This window comes from Balaenoptera ricei, chromosome 4 (genome assembly GCF_028023285.1).
Source record: "Balaenoptera ricei isolate mBalRic1 chromosome 4, mBalRic1.hap2, whole genome shotgun sequence".
Taxonomy (NCBI): Eukaryota; Metazoa; Chordata; class Mammalia; order Artiodactyla; family Balaenopteridae; genus Balaenoptera; species Balaenoptera ricei.
The window spans coordinates 65,456,089-65,474,619 of NC_082642.1; the positions used below are offsets into that span (position 1 = coordinate 65,456,089).

General features: G+C 44.7%; 1 protein-coding gene across 1 annotated transcript in view; it reads right to left on the reverse strand.

The window, feature by feature from the left end:
* SLC7A14 (solute carrier family 7 member 14) overlaps positions 1–17,766 on the reverse strand; it is a 76,125-nt gene extending 58,359 nt beyond the window's left edge. Inside the window, exon 1 of the mRNA XM_059921998.1 lies at positions 17,463–17,766. Within this exon, the coding sequence (XP_059777981.1) occupies positions 17,463–17,766 (304 nt within the window). The remainder of the gene's footprint in view (positions 1–17,462) is intronic.
* Positions 17,767–18,531: the final 765 nt, after the last annotated feature.

An 18,531-nucleotide genomic window follows, 5' to 3' on the forward strand; every position in this document is an offset into this window, starting at 1 on the left:
TCCTTCCACCAAAGAAAGCCATCAGACAAATAAGTACTTTTTAAAAGTGTACTTGTGGAAGCAACCTAAGTGTCCATCTACAGATGAATGGTTAAAGATGTGGCACATATATACAATGGAATATTACTCAGCCATAAAAAGAAACGAAATTGAGTTATTTGTAGCGAGGTGGATGGACCTAGAGTCTGTCATACAGAGTGAAGTAAGTCAGAAAGAGAAAAACAAATACCATATGCTAACCCATATACATGGAATCTAAAAAAAAAAAAAAAGGTCATGAAGAACCTAGGGGCAAGACGGGAATAAAGACACAGACCTACTAGAGAATGGACTTGAGCATACAGGGAGGGGGAAGGGTAAGCTGGGGCAAAGTGAGAGAGTGGCATGGATATATATACACTACCAAATGTAAAACCGATAGCTAGTGGGAAGCAGCCGCATAGCACAGGGAGATCAGCTCGGTGCTTTGTGACTACCTAGAGGGATGGGATAGGGAGGGTGGGAGGGAGACGCAAGAGAGAAGAGATATGGGAACATATGTATATGTATAACTGATTCACTTTGTTATAAAGCAGAAACTAACCAAAGGAAAAAAAAAAGTGTAATTGGGCCTGGGAAGATTAAATCTAGTGGTTATTTACACCTGAACACCAATTACTCTACTCAGATAAAGAGAGGTTTTCCCATTACCATGTAGTTTAACATATTGACTAATTCCCTAACCTACTTATCAGCGAATTTACTGATTTCCTGAATAACTTCGGACTTCCTAACTTCCTTCCTTTAGTGCCTACTAAATCAGGCACTGTGGTGAGTATCAGAGACTTAAACGGAAAATAAGGCAGGTCTCCTGACTTTGAAGCGTCTATATTCTAATCGGGAAAGAGCTTAATAACCGGAAGATTCCACGCGGCTGGTACGTAACGCTGTAGGGTATTTATGAGGTGCTCTGGGAGCCCCGTGGGGTGAGTATGGCTCTGAGGGAGCATGGTTCTCTGGTTGGCGGGGAAGTGGGGAAACGAAGCGGGGAGGCTTTTGAGTTGCATCTTGAAGGGTGAGCTGGGCTTTCCCAGGCAGAACAAAATGGGAAAGGGGGGGGGTCTCAGGCAGATGAAAGGGCACAGCTGGAATGACATATAGACTGCTTTGGGGATTGAAGATGATGAGTCTGCAGAGGTGGACCGGGATCGAGTGTTGAGGGAGCGGGACCTGGTTAATAGGTTGGGGGAATCTAGCAGAAAAGGACCGGACGGTTCATCTACTATAGTCGTACAGCTTTCTCTTGGTTGTCAAACCCACTCTGCCCACAAAGTCTTATTTGAGAGCTTAATACATAAATAAGTGAAAGCAGGGTGCTCTGTCTGAGGAGACAGTAGGAGACCTGAGGCTGGTCTGCCCGGGATCTCCCGCATCCCACGCCTCCCCAGAGCTTTTGACTATCCTCTGAGGACCCACAGGCTGTACTGAGCGCGGGGTGGGGAGGGGTATCAGCTGCTCATCTGGGTGGTTTTCTTACTTGATAGAGGATGCAACCGAGCCCCAGACCTGAAGCTGCATATTCAGGTAATGACAGAGCAGGGGCTAGAATGGAAGTCTCCTGATACCCAGTTCTAGGAGCTTTCCAATTCATTCATTCATTTATCTGAAACATTTATAAGGTGCCATCTTGATGCATCTATGTTAGATTTTAGGGACTGAAAGGTGAATAGGAAGAATACAGTTCCTTTTCTGTGGGTCTTATAGTCTAGTGGCGAGGACAGACCAGAAAAGCAACAATTATAAGAAAACAAGAAAGGAGATATTAGTTGCAGGGAGTGGGGGAAAGTGCATGGGCTGCTTTAAAGAACTGCAACCCTGAGTTCTGAAGTGAGGTGTTCAGCCAGCCAGAAGGACTATCCATAGAGAAAAGGGCATCAGGAGGTATGAGAAGGAGTGGAGAGGAGCGTCCAAGAAAACGATTAGCCAGCTCTGCAGTTTCATTCAGGCCTCTGGGATCAGTCCCAGCCTGTGTGTTGCTCAGAGGAGGCTGCCTGGGGTGACCGGCCACAGGTCACAGATAACAGGCCCGATTGGTTGTTTTGAACATGTTGTATCTGTCAGCGATTCCTTGTCCATGAAGTCAATTCCTCCTGAGTGCCAATTATCCTCTGTCTCCTAGACTCAGGAAGGAATCAGCCGTTGGATGACACCAGTGCAACTCACCACTTAGACCCAAACATGTCTTTAAGGAAGTCCTCACCAAAGACAGCATTTTGCTGAGATCGTTGTTACCCATTTCCTACTCATTTTCTTAGTCTTCTTAAAATATCTCTGTTCCATTAATAAATTCACAGCAGGGCTATACATGTTGTGTATACTGATATGGTTGCTAGTACTGCTAGTAGGTTGGGAGTGGGGTATAAGGAGAAATCACAGGACCCTAGAGAGAAAGAGAGTGTGAATTCTCTTGGAAACATTTGTGTTCTCTGCAGCACTGAATTCCAGATGCTGGTAATGAAGTATCCCCATCATCACTGTCCCCCTTGAGAAGCACGTTGCTGGATTCTGAGAAACATCTATTCAGCCCCCTGCGACCCTGCACCAATGTCCTCTTCCCAATGCTCTTGATCAGCCAAGAAAATTGTGGGTTTCTTTTTCAGGGAGTAATCCATCAGGCTCTCTCTCCCTCCCACTTCGACTGTCTCTTCTACCTGAGTAACCTTGGTCACTCCATCACCTGTCAGTGAAGCCCAGGCAATTTTTACAAATGCATCTGGAAGAAAAGCAGTTTGTCTGGGAACGCCATAATTTTTCTGCCAAAGCAGGTCCCAGGTGGACAGTAAGAGCCTGTGTTTAGGGAATGGGTGGCATCTTCAATCAGGGGGTGTGTGACACTGTTACTTACTGAACCTGACAGGCCTCCAATTAAAGTTGGGTAGGAAGCAGAGAACTGGAAAGTTCCCCAACCTGCTGCACCAATATATCAACATATAAACAGGAAGGAAAGAAGCTGTCCTCATAGTCAGAGAAGTGACCCCCAAAATAGGTCAAGGAAGTTTATTAATTTACTTATGAAATAAGACCAGACTATCTGTTTACTCTCTTGTCTAGATCTCCCCTTTGAAAATATTTTAGAGGTTATTGGAAGGTACAGTTTTCATAACATGATGAATTCCAGTATTATATTGTCTGGTCATGCTATTGTTAATATCATCATCAGTGTACATTAATTTTGTTGCTTTATCAATGATAATGAAGATGGTAATAATAATAATAAAGATCATATGGTTGCTTTCAACTGAAGAATTACAGGGTTAGCTGTTCCTGAGTCCATCTTCTGGCCCAGATTGGTCCCTCTTCATTGCTGAGGTGGCAGGTGGGCTAGAACTGCCCTTTTTTCTGCTCATAACATTTTTATGTAGGTGACCTTGGGTTAACATCAAAGAGAGCCTTGCAGGGGAAAAGATGTTAAAAAAGGGAAAGACACATGTGTTGGGGCATCTACCTATGGTAGGCCCGTTGTACACGGCTCCTCATCTGATGCTCAGGTAAGCTGCGAGGGAATGTTGGGGCCTCCATCAGCAGCCCCTCTTCGCTTTAGGAGAAGCCGTGAGGTGTCATAGAAGACACACAGCCTCTGGAGAGAGACCCAGAGAGTGCTTATAACAATTAAATGAGATAATGCACACAGATTACTTTGCCCAGTGCATCGCACACAGTAAGTGCTTGATAAATGGCAACTAGAATTATTACTAACTGTGGCTTTGAGCAAGTCACCCAATTCACTGACCCTTAGTTTCTCCATCTGGAAACTGGCGATGGCGATGCCTGCTGTGCAGGTTGTCATGGGCCGGCACTCCTCCAGCGGGAGCTGTGGCGGTTATTACAGTTGAGGAAAAGGATATCAGAGAGCTTTACTTAGCAGTAGCTTCTGGAGTGTCTGTGCAGGAGCCTTTGCCTCGTGGATGGGATAAAAGAGATTAGAAACAAGTATTGTTGGCTGAAGGTTTTAGAGACTCAGCATTGGCAGAGAAGTCATCTAGAATCTAGACCAAGCCCTATGTGTGCTTGATTCACTTCTAAATCAAAACCTGGAAAAATTTCTTTCTAGGTTCTTAATCTTTAATCTAGAAACATCTGTTCTTTTCCACAAATCCTGTTAGAAATTGTGAGGGTGAAGAGAAAGTTCCCATTTTCTTGTTGAACCTTTCTTTATGAGACCTACTGCCCCTCGTCCAGGTGACTCTGATGACTGAGCCAAAAAGGCTTTGTGCAGAAAGGCAAGGAGGGCAGGCACTGAAGTGACAGCCAGTCAAAGATTTTCCAGCTCATCTCTCCAGGAGTAGGCAGCGCCCCCATTTCTGAAGCAGAGGAAAGTCGCGCTGACAGAGATGACAGTCCTAAGAAGCTTCTGTGAGGGGACCAGGCCATCACTCCCTTGCCCTGAGAATTTAGTGGGCAGGACTAAAAGAGAGTGCTAAGAGAACACACTTGAGCCCTTGTGTGGCCTCCTCAGCCCATTTGACAATCACGTGGGACCAGGTTCCACTGGGACAGGCTGCGTTCTTGGCAGATGCCCAGGAGGGTGAGACCCAGAGAATCTCTCGTGGGCGTGGATCTGCTCTCAGTGGAGGACCTTCCCAGAGACATGAGAAACCCCTCCTAAAAGGGGTGCCATCTTGACTTTTTTCCAAAATGGGCCAACATGCAGAGAGGGAGGACCAGAGACTCAGGATTCAGGAAGTTGTTAGAGAGAATCTTCTGGGTGTGGGGATTTGGTTTCAGCTCCTAATTCTTTCTATTATAGTTCTCCTCCCTCCTGGGATACAAACACGTACCACTTTCACCTCCTTCCCTCTCATTCGCCCTTTCTACTCTCCAGCTCACAAACTCTAGAAGAGTTTGGCCTTCTGTAGGGCATAAGTATGAAGTTCGTATTCTAAGGAGTGAGTGTTGCTGCCTCCTGGTCCATGAGGATGGAAGGATGGTGTGCATGGTAAACAGTACTGGGGCACAGCTGACCAGGATCTGGGGTAACTGTTCTTCCTAGATTCTCACCTAGATGGTCCTAATGGATTGCTTCCAACTGGACAGCCCCTACCAATGCAATAGCAGTGGTGGGATTTTAGCTGACTTTTCTACAAGACAACTCCAGTGAATGGAACAGTGAATCCCTTGGATATGTTGGTGGCTTCTGGACAGAGGCATGCCCTCCAGGGAAAACACTGAGTGCTCTTGACCTGATTTATTGTGTCGAGTGCTCTCATAATTAAAACATGCTTAGAAGTGTTTGCAAAAGAGCAGGCATTTGTATCTATGTTTTATGCATAAGAGAAATTCATTGCATTGTTTATTTTCTTTACAAAGCCTCAGAGATTATAAACTGGGGTACTTGTAAATAAAGTCTCAAGATAAATAACCAAGGACTATTATTGAATTTATTACAGAATAGGAAATTCCTGAAGAGTTGATAGGATATAAAGATATATTTATGTGTGTATGTGTATACCTACATATTTATGTAAATGTATACATATATTTATATGTTTTCAACTACTTTGCAAGGGACTTTGAGGGCCAGGTCTATGTAAATGGCCAGTGGTGAAGTAGAGTATGAAATGTTTGTGATGCATGCTAGCAAATCATTGCTTTTCACACACATACAGCTACCCATGGACACTCAATAAAGCACAGGCACAGACTGTGTCTAGGATGAATGCATTTCTTGGGTTGTTAAATCAAAGTTTCACTTTACTGCTTGCTGTTCTGTCTTCTCCATGCCAGCTCTACCCTTTGTATTACGGTGTTTGTCTATGCTGTACCCCAGAAATTGGCAGCTCCAATCCACAGGCTGTCAACTGGAAAGGCCGTTTATCAGCGTCCCTGCAGCTTGGGACGCCAATGCTTACACCTTCTTCAGTTCCATGTGTAAGAATAGGTTCTTCCTTCAGTTTCACTCCTCCTCCTCTGCCTACATTTTTCTTTCTCCATTATTGCTTTTGATTTCTCCATCTCCATCTGATTGTAGCCATTTAACAAAGTTCTGCCCTTTGTTCTTTTCTCTTCATACCCCCTTTGCTTTGGTGATCTCACCCCCTTGCCAGGGCTGGTGGAATTTTCCGGGGCGGGGGCAGTGGCCTCCCTGATTCACTCGGCTGGCCATGGGCCCTTAGCACCAGCCTCTGTGACCTGGCAGTGTGAGGAGGGGCACCGAGTGGGGCAGGGTGTTCAGAGCTGCTGGCCGGCACATGCAGAGCTCCTGAGCTGCTGTGGCCAGCCAGTTAGACTCTGCACGTAGTCTGCCTTTCCCCAGAGCCCCAAGGGCAGGAGCTGGTGCTAGGCATAACTCCTCTATGAGTTTCCATGAGCGCTCCTGTCTCAGGTGGTTATCCTTGCTTGTTGTGCCTGACTCACCTCTAGCCCCTGTTTCAGTGCACAGAATGGAGGCTGCTTAACTATCACTTGTTCAGAGAGAGAGAGAGTACTTTGCACTGGTACCCTGTTTAATTTCCATGGGGCACTTACCACAATTTGTAATTCTCTTATGTACTTATTTACTTGTTTCTTGAGGCACAGCTTTTCTGTATGTTTTGCAGCACAGCTTGTTTGAAGGGGACTGTCCCGCTAGAGATGAGAGTTCCTCTTGGGCAAATGCCTTCAGAAACAAAAGTATGCTTTTTGTCCAAGGTTTATCTGGAGAAAGAGTGAGTAGGAGGTGGGTCTGAGTCTTTTACTAGGTGAGCACTGAGGGGCTTCAGAATCTGAACCAAGGCCTGCTCATTTGCACTGAGAACGAACCTAGCCTTGTTAGGTTCGAGATCTGGCCAGCAGTAGTTGCAGTAGTGATAAAAATAAGAGCAAACATTACTAAACATTTACTGTGTGCCCAGCTCTACTGAGCACTTTACATACTCGATCTTAATCTCACAAGATAGTAATGATGCTGAGGCTATCATTATTCCATTTACAGAGAATGAGTCCAGGATCTAGACAGGTTCTCAGGACTTCCCGATATTTTCCACTTGACAGAATATTTTCCATTTACAGAGAATGAGTCCAGGATCTAGACAGGTTCTCAGGACTTCCCGATATTTTCCACTTGACAGAATATTTTCCATTTACAGAGAATGAGTCCAGGATCTAGACAGGTTCTCAGGACTTCCCGATATTTTCCACTTGACAGAATACACCTAGAAAATGACGTTTGTACGGATGTGGGAAGGAGGTCACGTGTAAAGGGAAGAGGCTGTTCCCAGGTAGTGGGGAGTAGCCTCTGGCCTGTGCCACCTCTTGCTGCCCTGAGGGCTGAGGGAGCAGTACCTTGGCACACCTATAATTTTTGGCAACCTGCTTGGGAAGCTCTAGGTTAAGTACATTTTTCAAGTTGCACAAGTAGTAAATGGCCGAGCAGGGCTTGAAGTGAGGTAGGTCAGCTCTGGGACTAATTGCTCTGATACTACCTGGTGCTCCTCTGCTACGTGGTGTTGGGATGTGTGTGTGGGGAGTTGAGGCATTGGACCTTTCTTTACAAATCTTTCCGCTCCCTGAGTTCTCTTTTTCACCCTAACTCATACAGGCAATCTAATCTGAACTCTTCATTGTGCATAGGAGGAAATTGAGGTCAAGAGACGTGAATGACTTGCTCCAGGGTCCTGAGCTGCTGAGGGACAGAGCTGGAACTAGATCCCAAGTGTCCTGACTTCTGACCCAGGCCCTTTGTCTCTTCCAGCGCTCATGACTATTTCACGTGTGCCTGTCTTGTTTCTTTGCATCCATCGATGCCAAGCCCTTTGTCTCGGAGTTCTTTCCTGTCTTCTGCGGTGCCCTGCCATGCTGAGCCCAGAGCCGGTGGCCAGTCCCTCTCACAGCCGTGCTGGGGGCTCTCGGTATGCACTGTCCACCCCAGCAAGTGCTGGAGAAGATGTAAAAGAAGCCCAGTTTCTCCTGGGTTTGCTGGAGGAAACTCATTTTCACAATCAGCAATTTGAGAAACTTGCATATTTCTATTAAACTGCGCTCACCTTTTCTGAACTGGTAACTGACATCCTTCCTACAGGGCTGTCAATCCAGCCCCACATAGAAGAGCTACATGCACTTCACAACACCCTTCTCACTGCTGACAGGTGACAGAAAGCTGCTGAGCTTAGAAGTCATTTTCATGACCTGGGTTACAGAAGTTTTGAGCTAGAAAAGTGCTCTCCTAATCAATGGAATAGAATGAGCTACAGGCTCTTTTGAAACCCTAACAAGAATGAGGGTTTCCTTGATTCATTCGATTCTCTCTGGCCAGTTTTTAAATTTTTTGAGGGGGTGTGTCTGCATGGAGCAACATGGGGGGAACAGTCTCTGGAGCAGGCAGAATCGAATTGAGACTTGCCTTTTGCCGCTGACTGCTTCGTTGCCCCGGACAAGTCACCCATCCCCCACAAGCCTCAGTTTTGTCATCTGCAAAATGAATCTGACAATGGTACTTATTTTGTAGGATTTGTTGAGAGGACTGTGCAGCTGGTGTTCAGCTAGTGCCAGGCATGTTATCAGTGCTCAGTGGCCTAGCTATTATGATTGGGCATACTACAGGAAAGCTACTATCACCTACCAGGGAGGCTGAGAGGATTAAATGAGGTAGTATATGCATGGTGCCCAGGGCACAGAATTTGCCTAATGATAATAAAAACAATAGTAATAATAATAGTAATGACTAACATTTATTGAGTGTTTACTAACTTATGTCTTGGAGACTTTACAAACATCAGGGGCAGCTGCCATCATTATTAAGATTTCAACCTACAGCTGTGTATTTGGACAATATTTTGGAGAGCTAGTTTTCAAGAAGCTTGAAGACTGCCCTGAATTTGTTCATCTTTGCATTTCCTCTCTACCCTCTCACCCACTTTGCATTTCTGCCTCTCCCGCCCCCCAGTGTGGTTAAGAGCAGTTCTCAGATATGTTTGGGGGAACAAATAAATGCAAGTTTGTGGAATGAATGAGTGATCTTTGGTCATTGAAAATAGGTTGCAGAAGGGCCAGCCCTTCTGGTGGTCACCTCTCAGGTCTGGCTTCAATTTGGGGAGGGGAAAATGGTCTGTTCTGAAAAACAAAACAAAGAAACTCACCAGACTATCTAAATAGATCCTAAATCTTTAGCGATCTTCCTCGGCATGAAAATCCAACCTGAGATGAACACTGGAACGAGGAGACTCTGCTTAAACTTTGCGAAGGTCTGCAGAACAAGCCCAGGGAGGCAGTTGGGAGCCTCGTCTGTGGGAAAGAGCTCTGTACCCCTTACCACCTCTCCAGGGATTCAGTTACCAGGGCTCACCTAATGATGGTTGAGAAGATGCTAAAGAGCAAGTGAGGATGGCAGGAAATACAAATGATCAACCCCAGTGCTGAACAATAAACTTAGAGTGCCAAGAAACATACTGCTCGGTGTGAGGGTCCTTTGCTGCCTTTTAGACCGTTTCATCCATTGCAATTTATTAATCCCCATCAAATGAGAAAGAGTGTTTTGCTTTAAAGATCTCAGAGTCAGCTTGCTGAAATGGAGGACCGTGCATTTTGGAGTCCTGCAATCTTAGATTTGAGTTCTGGCTCTGCCAGTAAATATCTGCCTGCTTCTCAGGAAGTTACTTTAACCTCTGACCTCCTGGCTTCTCATCTGAGGGCAGAACTAAAATCACCCCTCCTTCCACTGGCTTGATGGGGATGGAGAGGAGGCGCTACACGAGAGCACTGTATGCAGTGTTCTGAACACAAAGATTAGTTTACTGTACCTCGTGGTGTTCTGTGGCGGGGCTCTTTTCTAGACTTTTCTGCTTCTGCCTTCACTTTCTTTCACCAGGATGGTATTGTAAATCCATTATTCAAATGACATTTTCTCAAAAAATTCTCATTTATTATGTGCCTTTTCTCAGCTAGAAAGAGCATCTATCCTTCTCCCTCACCCTCCCTCATCCAGCCATGCCCAGATCCTCTTCTCCGTCCCAGGCTTCCTGTCCGCCCCCACTTCAGGGCCTAGAGCCTCGTAGTCTCTTGCCTGTTCTGTACAATATGCACACTGCCAGATTCCCCACCTCTGTTCTCTCCCCACTGTGTTACCAAAAGACAGATCTGGTCACGCCACTGAACTTCTCAACGACTACAGAATGATCTCTAACCTTCCTGCCCTGGCCCCCAAATCCCTCCTTCTAGAACTCACTTTGTTTAAATGAATGATCCTGGTGGACCATTTTGGTTAGGGGATGATAGTCTTTGGAGAATGGCCAGGATGAACTTGGAGGGTGATAGAAAGATATGTAGACTGCTCTGGATAAGATACGAACAAGAGTTTTAGGGCTTGACGGTGAGCAGGTGAGGGAGTAGAAGGTCAGTTTAAAGGAGGAAGGCTGCCCATCAGTGGGGCTGGAGGCTGAAGTCAAGAAGAACAGAGGGTTTATGGACATTCTCTAAACTCAGGGAGAATTGGAGTAGCCTATATTCCATCGTAAGCTTGATGTCTGCTGGGATGAACTGCATTATATCGCCTATCTCAGGCCCAAACTTTCCATAAAGTTCACTGCACATACAGCTTTACCTGCTTTGCTTTAACAGCTTTGCTGTTACTTGGAGGACGGGAGGGGCTGGGTATCATCTAGTTGGATGATGAAGTGAAGAAAAGGGCAGAAGCCGATGAAACATGGAGTGGAGACAGAGACTCTACGGAAGCAGAGATTCAGAGCTGGAGGAACTAGGAGGAAGTAAGCTTCACAACTCTCTAGGTTTATTGAGGGAAACTCTAGATTTTCTGATTGTACATTACTGGGAATCAGAACAAATTTTACTTAAATGTTTCAGAACCACTTGACCTCAGCAAACTGGAGGGCTTAGGGGCTATGCATCGATTATACATGTGGCAGTGACAGCTAGTTTTCCTTTTCTTTCCCACCAATAGAACCCCTATAATACTTGGGTTGGCAATGTACCCAGTCAGAAGACTACATTTCTCAATCTCACTTGCTGTATCTTAAGTGTTCAGGTTTTAAGCAATATAAATGGAAGTTATAGGAAAGGATTTATGAGAAAGCTTCTTTAAAAAGGGGCAGAAAGGTGGGAAATGACCTGCCTCAACTTCCTGTTTCTTTCCTGCCTTCCAAAACTCAGACAAGTTGACTGGAGCTTCAGCAGCCATCGTGGATCTTGCAGTCACCTTGAGGATGGAAGCCAGGTATCCAGAGGGTAGAGCAGAAAGGTCAAGGGGCCCGATTACCTATGACTGCAGAGCTACAGTAGCAGCCTCCTTCCAGACTTCTTTTATACAAGAGAGAAGTGAAATTATCTTTCCTTTTTAGTTTTCTGCTGTATCAATTGAACCTAATCCTAGTCTGCTAATACAGTAGCAGAATAGCAGAGTGATTCATGAGAGGGCTCTGGAGTCAGACTGCTTTCACTCTATTCCTTGCTCTGTCACCTCTTAAACAAGAGCCTTAAACCAATTACCAAAGGTTTCAGAAGCCTCCTTTTTCTCATCTGTAATATGAGGAAAATAACACCACTTACACATGGGGTTGTTGTGAAGATTGAGTAAAATAATGTGTAAAGCAATTAGAACTCTTTAGGTACACAGTAAGTGCTCAGTAAATGGTAGCTGCTGCTATCATTATTATTATCATTACTATTATTGCCATAATTACTTATCAGGTTTAGCATTCATCTCCATTAATGGAGATGATGGGTCCTTTAAGGTAGAGACAATTTCTTATTTATTTTTGGTATTGCTCCAGGACTGGCATATGGTAGGTACTCAATGCAGCTTTCCCAAACCATATCTTATTAGATTTTTGCTACTATTTCTCATGAGCAGATGATAAAAATTACTGGTATTGTGTACTGGGCAGGGGACTGATACTATGCATGCTTACTGTCATTTAATCCTTACCAAAACCACCTGAGAAATGGGCTGAAAGGGTAGTTGTAGACAGTGCAAGAGCTTAGGAGTCATTCAGACCTACACTCTGTTTGAGGTTCAATTTTATTAATATTAAAAGAACTGGAAATAAACAAGTTTTATTTCTCAACTCACGTTCCGTTCATAGGAGCCTCTTGGGGCAGATTACTTTTAATAGCCAGGTGTCGCTGACACGGAGGCTTTGCTTTGTGTTTCATCCCAAGCCAGTGAACTAGAGAACCTCTATAAACTACCCTCCTTCCATCCCTCATCTTGCAACAAAGCTGTCAGTGGGAACCAGGAAGAAAAACTATTTCCCCTATCTGGTTTATACAGTCTGGTATATACAAAAGAGTTTTAAGGTTTGGCATGGGCACGGGGTCTGGCTGTGGGCTGCTGAGCTATTCAAGAGTAGATAAGACCTTTTGGACAAGGGTAAAGGTTACAGCACAGGCTGCTTCCTCTGATAAATTTCCCTCCACCTGTGATAGGGCTGTGGCAGTTGTGGTGTTGGGGCAGGAACGGTAGGAGGAGCCTGGGAAGTTTTCTTTTTTTAAAAAAATTTTATTTATTTTTGACTGCGTTGGGTCTTTGTTGCTGCACACAGGCTCTTCTCTATTTGTGGCAAGCGGGGGCTACTCTTAGTTGCGGTACGAGGGCTTCTCATTGCGGTGGCTTCTCTTGTTGCGGTGCATGGGCTCAAGGTGCGTGGGCTTCAGTAGTTGTGGCTCACGGGCTCTAGAGCACAGAGCCCAGTTTTTGTGGTGCATGGGGCTTAGTTGCTTCGCGGAATGTGGGATCTTCCCGGACCAGGGATTGAACCCGTGTTCCTTGCATTGGTAGGCGGATTCTTAACCATTGCGCCACCAGGGAAGTCCCTGGGAAGTTTTTGTAACTTTGGGTCTTGTCAAATTATAGAGAAAGTGGCTCCCTCTCTTAGATTTGTTTCATGTTATAAGCTGGTTTGCATCTCATGGGAGATGATGCCACAAGGGCAAAAGTCTCTGAAGAATCTGCTGGCCAAATAGTTCCTGTTTCCTCTTCTTGTAGGTCATGGCTATTCCAGAAGTAGGTCCTGGTTCCTATAGTGGAGTAGTTTTTAACCCTGGCTGCATATTAGAATTCCCCGGGGAATTTTTAAAAAATGCCAGTTCCTGGGCTGTACCCCAGTCCAGCTGAATTAGAATCTCTAGGGCGTAGAACCTGAACATCGGTATTTTAAAAAAGAAATAAACAGAAATTATAAGAAAATTTTAAAATGAGTCACAAACTGAGAGAAAATATTTGCAAAACCATATATCTAATAAAGAACTTGTATCCAAAATATATAAAGAAGTCTTAAAAGTTAATAAGAAAATGAAGACTCCAATTAAATAATGAGAAAAATATTTGAACACTTTACCAAAGAATATATTTGCATAGCAAATAAATACGTAAAAAGATGCTCAAAATATTCATAATTAGGGAAATGCAAATTGCAACCGTACTGAAATATCACTATACACCTTCTAAAATGGCAAACAAACAAATAAAACAACCACAAAAAAACACACCTGACAATTCTTCGTGCTGGCAAGGAACAGAGCAACTGGAACTCTCATGTATAGCTGGTGAGAATCAAAAATAATATAGCCACTTCGGGAAAAGCTCTGGCAGTTTATTATAAAGTTAAACATATACTTGCCACAAAACCCAGCAAGTCCACTCCTAGGTATTTACTCAAGAGAAATGACAACTTGTGTTCACACAAAAACCTGTACACATATTTATAATGGCTTAATTCATAATGGTCCCAGACTGGATCAACCCAGTTGTCCTTCAACTAGTAAATGAATAAACTGTGGGGGGCTTCCCTGGTGGTGCAGTGGTTAATAATCTACCTGCCAACGCAGGGGACACAGGTTTGATCCCTGGTCTGGGAAGATCCCACATGCCGCGGAGCAACTAAGCCTGTGCGCCACAACTACTGAGCCCGCGCGCCACAACTACTGAAGCCGGCATGCCTAGAGCCCCTGCTCTGCAACAAGAGAAGCGACCGCAATGAGAAGCCCACGCACTGCAACAAAGCGTAGCCGCTGCTCACCGCAACTAGAAAAAGCCTGTGCGCAGCAACGAAGACCCAACAGAACCAAAAAATAAAAATAAAAAATAAAACAAATTAAAAAGAAAAAAAAACAAACTGTGGAATATCCATACAGTGGGATACTACTTAGAAATACAGTGTAACGTCTCACTGATAACATGTAACACGAATGAATCTTAGATGCATCATACTAAGTGAAAGAAACTAAACTCAAAAGGTTACATACTGAATGAGTCCATTTATATAACATTCTGGAAAAGGCAAAAATATAGAGACAGAAGACGTCTCTGGTTGCCAGGGATTGGGGGTGGCAGGAGGGGAAAATCACAAAGAGGTAACATGAAGGAATTATTTGGGGGGTGATGGAACTCTTCTGTATCTTGATTGTACTAGAGGTTACACAATTGTATGTATTGGTCAAAACTCATAGAATTGTATATTTAAAAGGGTCAGTTTTACTGTATGTACTTATAACTCACTAAAGCTGAGCCTCCCTCCCCCAATCCATTATTCAGAAGCAAATTCCCCAAGTAATTTAAATTCATAGTCAGGGTTGAGAGATATTGCTGGCGTAATAAATTCAAATCTAGCTTCTGTTATTTAAACTTCAGTTTCCTCATATGTAAAACTGGAGATAATAAAACCTACTTTGAAGAGATATTATGAGTTTTAAATGGGATGACGTATGGCAAGCTCCTAATATAGGGTTTCGCACAAAATAATAATAACCACTTAATAGGTGCTACGTGCCAGGTGTTGTATGGGCATTTTACAGATACCTCATTTAGTCTTTACAACAGCTCTATGAAGTAGGTATTATTGTCACCACTTTCAGGTTGGAGAAACTGAGGCTCAGAGAAGTTATGGAACTTGCTCAGGGTCTCACAGCTGGTCAGTGGCTGAGCCAGGTTCCAAGTCTAAACTTATCGTTACTGATTACTTTACCACTCTGAAATCTTAATTTCAAGCATCCTACTCTTCAACTTCACTTCTATCTTCTAGTTCACTTTCTCAGTGTTTTTACTTCAGTGATTTCCTGACCTCATTGAGAACACCAGTCTTCATCGATCCTACCACTTCTCATAAATCACCACTACCTTCATGTTCTCACTTCCCTTCTCATCCAACCTAAGTTGTGTGGTCCAGCAGTATTTCCTCTTCCTTTTCTAGTATTCCTAGCCCCATTGCTTCTTTCCCCCTCTCTCTCTGCCTGGGAAAAGCTAAATCTAGTCAATCCCAACTTTTTCTTTATTCTACTCTTGCAACCAAGCAGCAGTTATTGCTGGAGATAGGTGCAGACATGGAGAAGCAGTGGGAAGTTGGGTCCAGAGAGAAGCTATACGGAGATGATGGTGTGGGAGTGGAAAGAAGAGGGTGGAGGGGGACTTTCCTTGGTTTAATGACAAAGGGTCATAGAGTGAGAGGCCTGGTTGAAGATACCTGATATAAAACTGCTAACTTTGGCACAGTTATTTTGGTCCTGTCCCTGGCTGGGGGCTCTAGGAGGATTCTGGCTGGCCTCAGCTGGGAGATGTCAGTTACAAAGTGTAGAGAAGTGTTATGGGTGAGCCCATGTGCAGAGAGGGGCACCCCTACTGGGACAGAAGCAGGGCTTTCTTTTGGTACCTGGTGCCGTGGTGAAGGCACCAATTACTGGCCAGTACCAGGGCCTTCGGTGGAGCTGGTTCAGTGATGTGCTGGTAAATGTTTAACAACTCACTCTCTGAAAACAAACAGCAAACAAACAAACGAACTCTGATTTACAGCATTTGCAAACTTCTGTGGTGTAAATACTCCCTCCATAGCCCCAGTCTAGGTTACACAGCGCCCATGAGCACGATGTCAGGGGGACAGGCTCCCAGAATGTGACTGGGCCTTGTTCTAATTTCTAAATGTAATGAAGCACCTTGAAGGATAAGATGTGGGTGATTCATTTGTGGGAATTGTCATGGTTTGGGGGACTGGGCCTTAATAGGATGGGATCTAGAGGGAATTGTGCAGTCTGCATTGACCAGGCAGGACTCTGAACCGTCTGCCCTACGCCCTCTGTAGGACTCCCTGGTTACATGCCTGTCTTTTGTCTTACCACTGCTATTCTGTTCTATGTGCTAACATTTTTAGATTTATAAATTTATGGTGAGTAAGAATCTGGCACCTTCCCCCAAATACTTTCCTTGCCAAACAAGTTTGAAAATGATTGCAATCAGGTTAATATTAATAGAATTTCAAGCATCCACCGAATTTATTCATGTGAATAATTTATTTTCATCTATAAGGAAAAAATCCTCTATTCTGCAGGAATCTCAATTATTAGGATATTCATGCATATTAGAGAATGACTTCAGGAAAAGATAGTGGTAAGACCAACAAGGATATAAGCCATGACAGGAGATAAATAAAATCGGTTCTGGAAGTATTTTCCTCATCACATTAAAACGATGTCAGATATAAACGAGTGCACTTTCTGGTTACGTATCCCTAGTCTGTGCATCCCACATGGATGAAGACTGTTTAGTCTGGATGTACGATACTAATGTAGAACTCTTCTTGTGATGGTGTGCATTAGTACACAGGACTCCCAATGTAAGTTGGCATCTTTACTTCTCCAGAAACATTTGAAGAGGCCACAACATTCACTGCCAAGACATGAGTTGACCCACGTGATCTGCCAATCCCAAACCCAGCAAAGCCTCATGCTTTTGCAGTATAACCATCAAGAAGCAGGAAGTTTTCCTTTTCTTTCTTTTTCAAGGTGTCCATTGACCCATCCCCAGCATCTGGGAAGATACTGTGGATTCCAACTCAAGAGAAGAGGAGGAAAGAGGAAAAGGAAATAGAGCTATTTCACAAACTATTATCACCATGTAAGTCCTGGTACTTCATTAAAAAAAACAAACAAACGAGTTTTATGATTCTTTCTCAAGGAGAGAGAAGGGACTAGCTGAGCTACTTCTGCAGAATATCAGTCTGTTGAAGTGCTGTGGCAGACGGTGCTTTGTGATTCTCACAATGGCTTTATTTCCTAACTTGGTTTCCTCCTGCTTGGAGATCACAATGCCAGTTTGAGGCTCATCAAATCCCAATCATATCAGATTTACTGACTTGTCATTTTGCTACTCTGCCTATCCAGTATTTATTATTTATATCCTGGCTATATCCACCCCCCACGAAAGGACTGACCTATCTTCTCGTGAAAGGGAGACAGAATAAAAATAGAGCCATTAGGACATGACAGGGAATGAGAAGTTGGGCAATGGCTAGGCACCAGAATATTTATTTGGATCGAAAAACCAAAGAAAAAGGAAGCCACTACAATGGGCCAAAACCTAGCGCTGAACTCCCTGGTAGTCAAGGCAAAAAGGGAGCATGATGACCACTTGGCTCGTCTCACCACTAAATACTCTAGGAGGGTGGGACGAACAGTAACAGGCCTGCAGGCACGCTCTCCACAGGCCTGCGCCTGCACGGGACGCTTACCTGACAATATGGATGCAACGGCTGCGATGATGAAGGACACAATGACGCCGGGTCCTGCCATCTCCTTGGCCACCAGGCCAGACACCACGTACATCCCAGTGCCCACGCAGCTGCCGACTCCGAGCGAGATGAGGTCCACGGTGGTGAGCACCTGGGCTAGCTTGGTGCCATGTGCCGCGGCGGCCCCAGTTCCCTCCAGCATGGACTCCACCGGTTTGGTGCGCAGGATCCTGGAGTGCACGGCGTACCAAGCAGCCCCCCACTGCACTCGCCGGGGGTCCAGGGAGGCGAGGAAGCCACTCATCCTGGGCGAGACGGCTTGTGGTGAAGGTCAACTGATGGCAGAGGGCTGCAGAGGCCTTAGTGGATGCTTCTGGAACTCATCTAGTGACCAGGGCTGTCCCTTTTAGGAAAGGTCGAGAGGGACCCACGGCAGCCTTCTGCTGGGAATGAATGTCTGCAGGAAAAACACAAGAAAAAGGAAGATGAGACCAAGTGGGAAACAAACCATGGCTTGAAGGCACGGATGGAGGTCAGTGTACCGAACTGGTAGAACTGACCTAACCTGTGTATTTATAATGCAGGAGGGTTGCATGTCCCCCTTTGTCTTGCCTCCAGTCCTAAATGACAGTCCGTAGTTTGCACCGTGTGGCATAGTCGTTACGAAGAGGGTGGTCTGAGTCAGGGCTCTGCTACTTACGGTTCTGGGACCTTAGGAACGTTACTTCATGTCTCTGTGCTTCAGTTTCTACTGCATAGTGGGGATAATCAAGCCTCCTGCCTTGTGTCGATGTGAGAATTAAATTAGTGTTTGTCTAAAAAGAGCTTAAGACAATGCCTGGCCTGTGGGAAATGCTCTTCTGTCAAACTCTTAAGTGCTTCTTACCTGGCTCTGCCGAGACTTGGTCTGTGATTCTTGGGCATAATCTCTGGGGACACAAATCCTCATTTGTGAGGATTTGTGAGATCTATGACTCTCAAGAGGGGCAGTGCCACCCCAAGGGATTGTCTTGGAACTTTGTTCTCAAATGAAATGAAGATGTTTTGAGAATTTTTTTGCTCTCAGAGG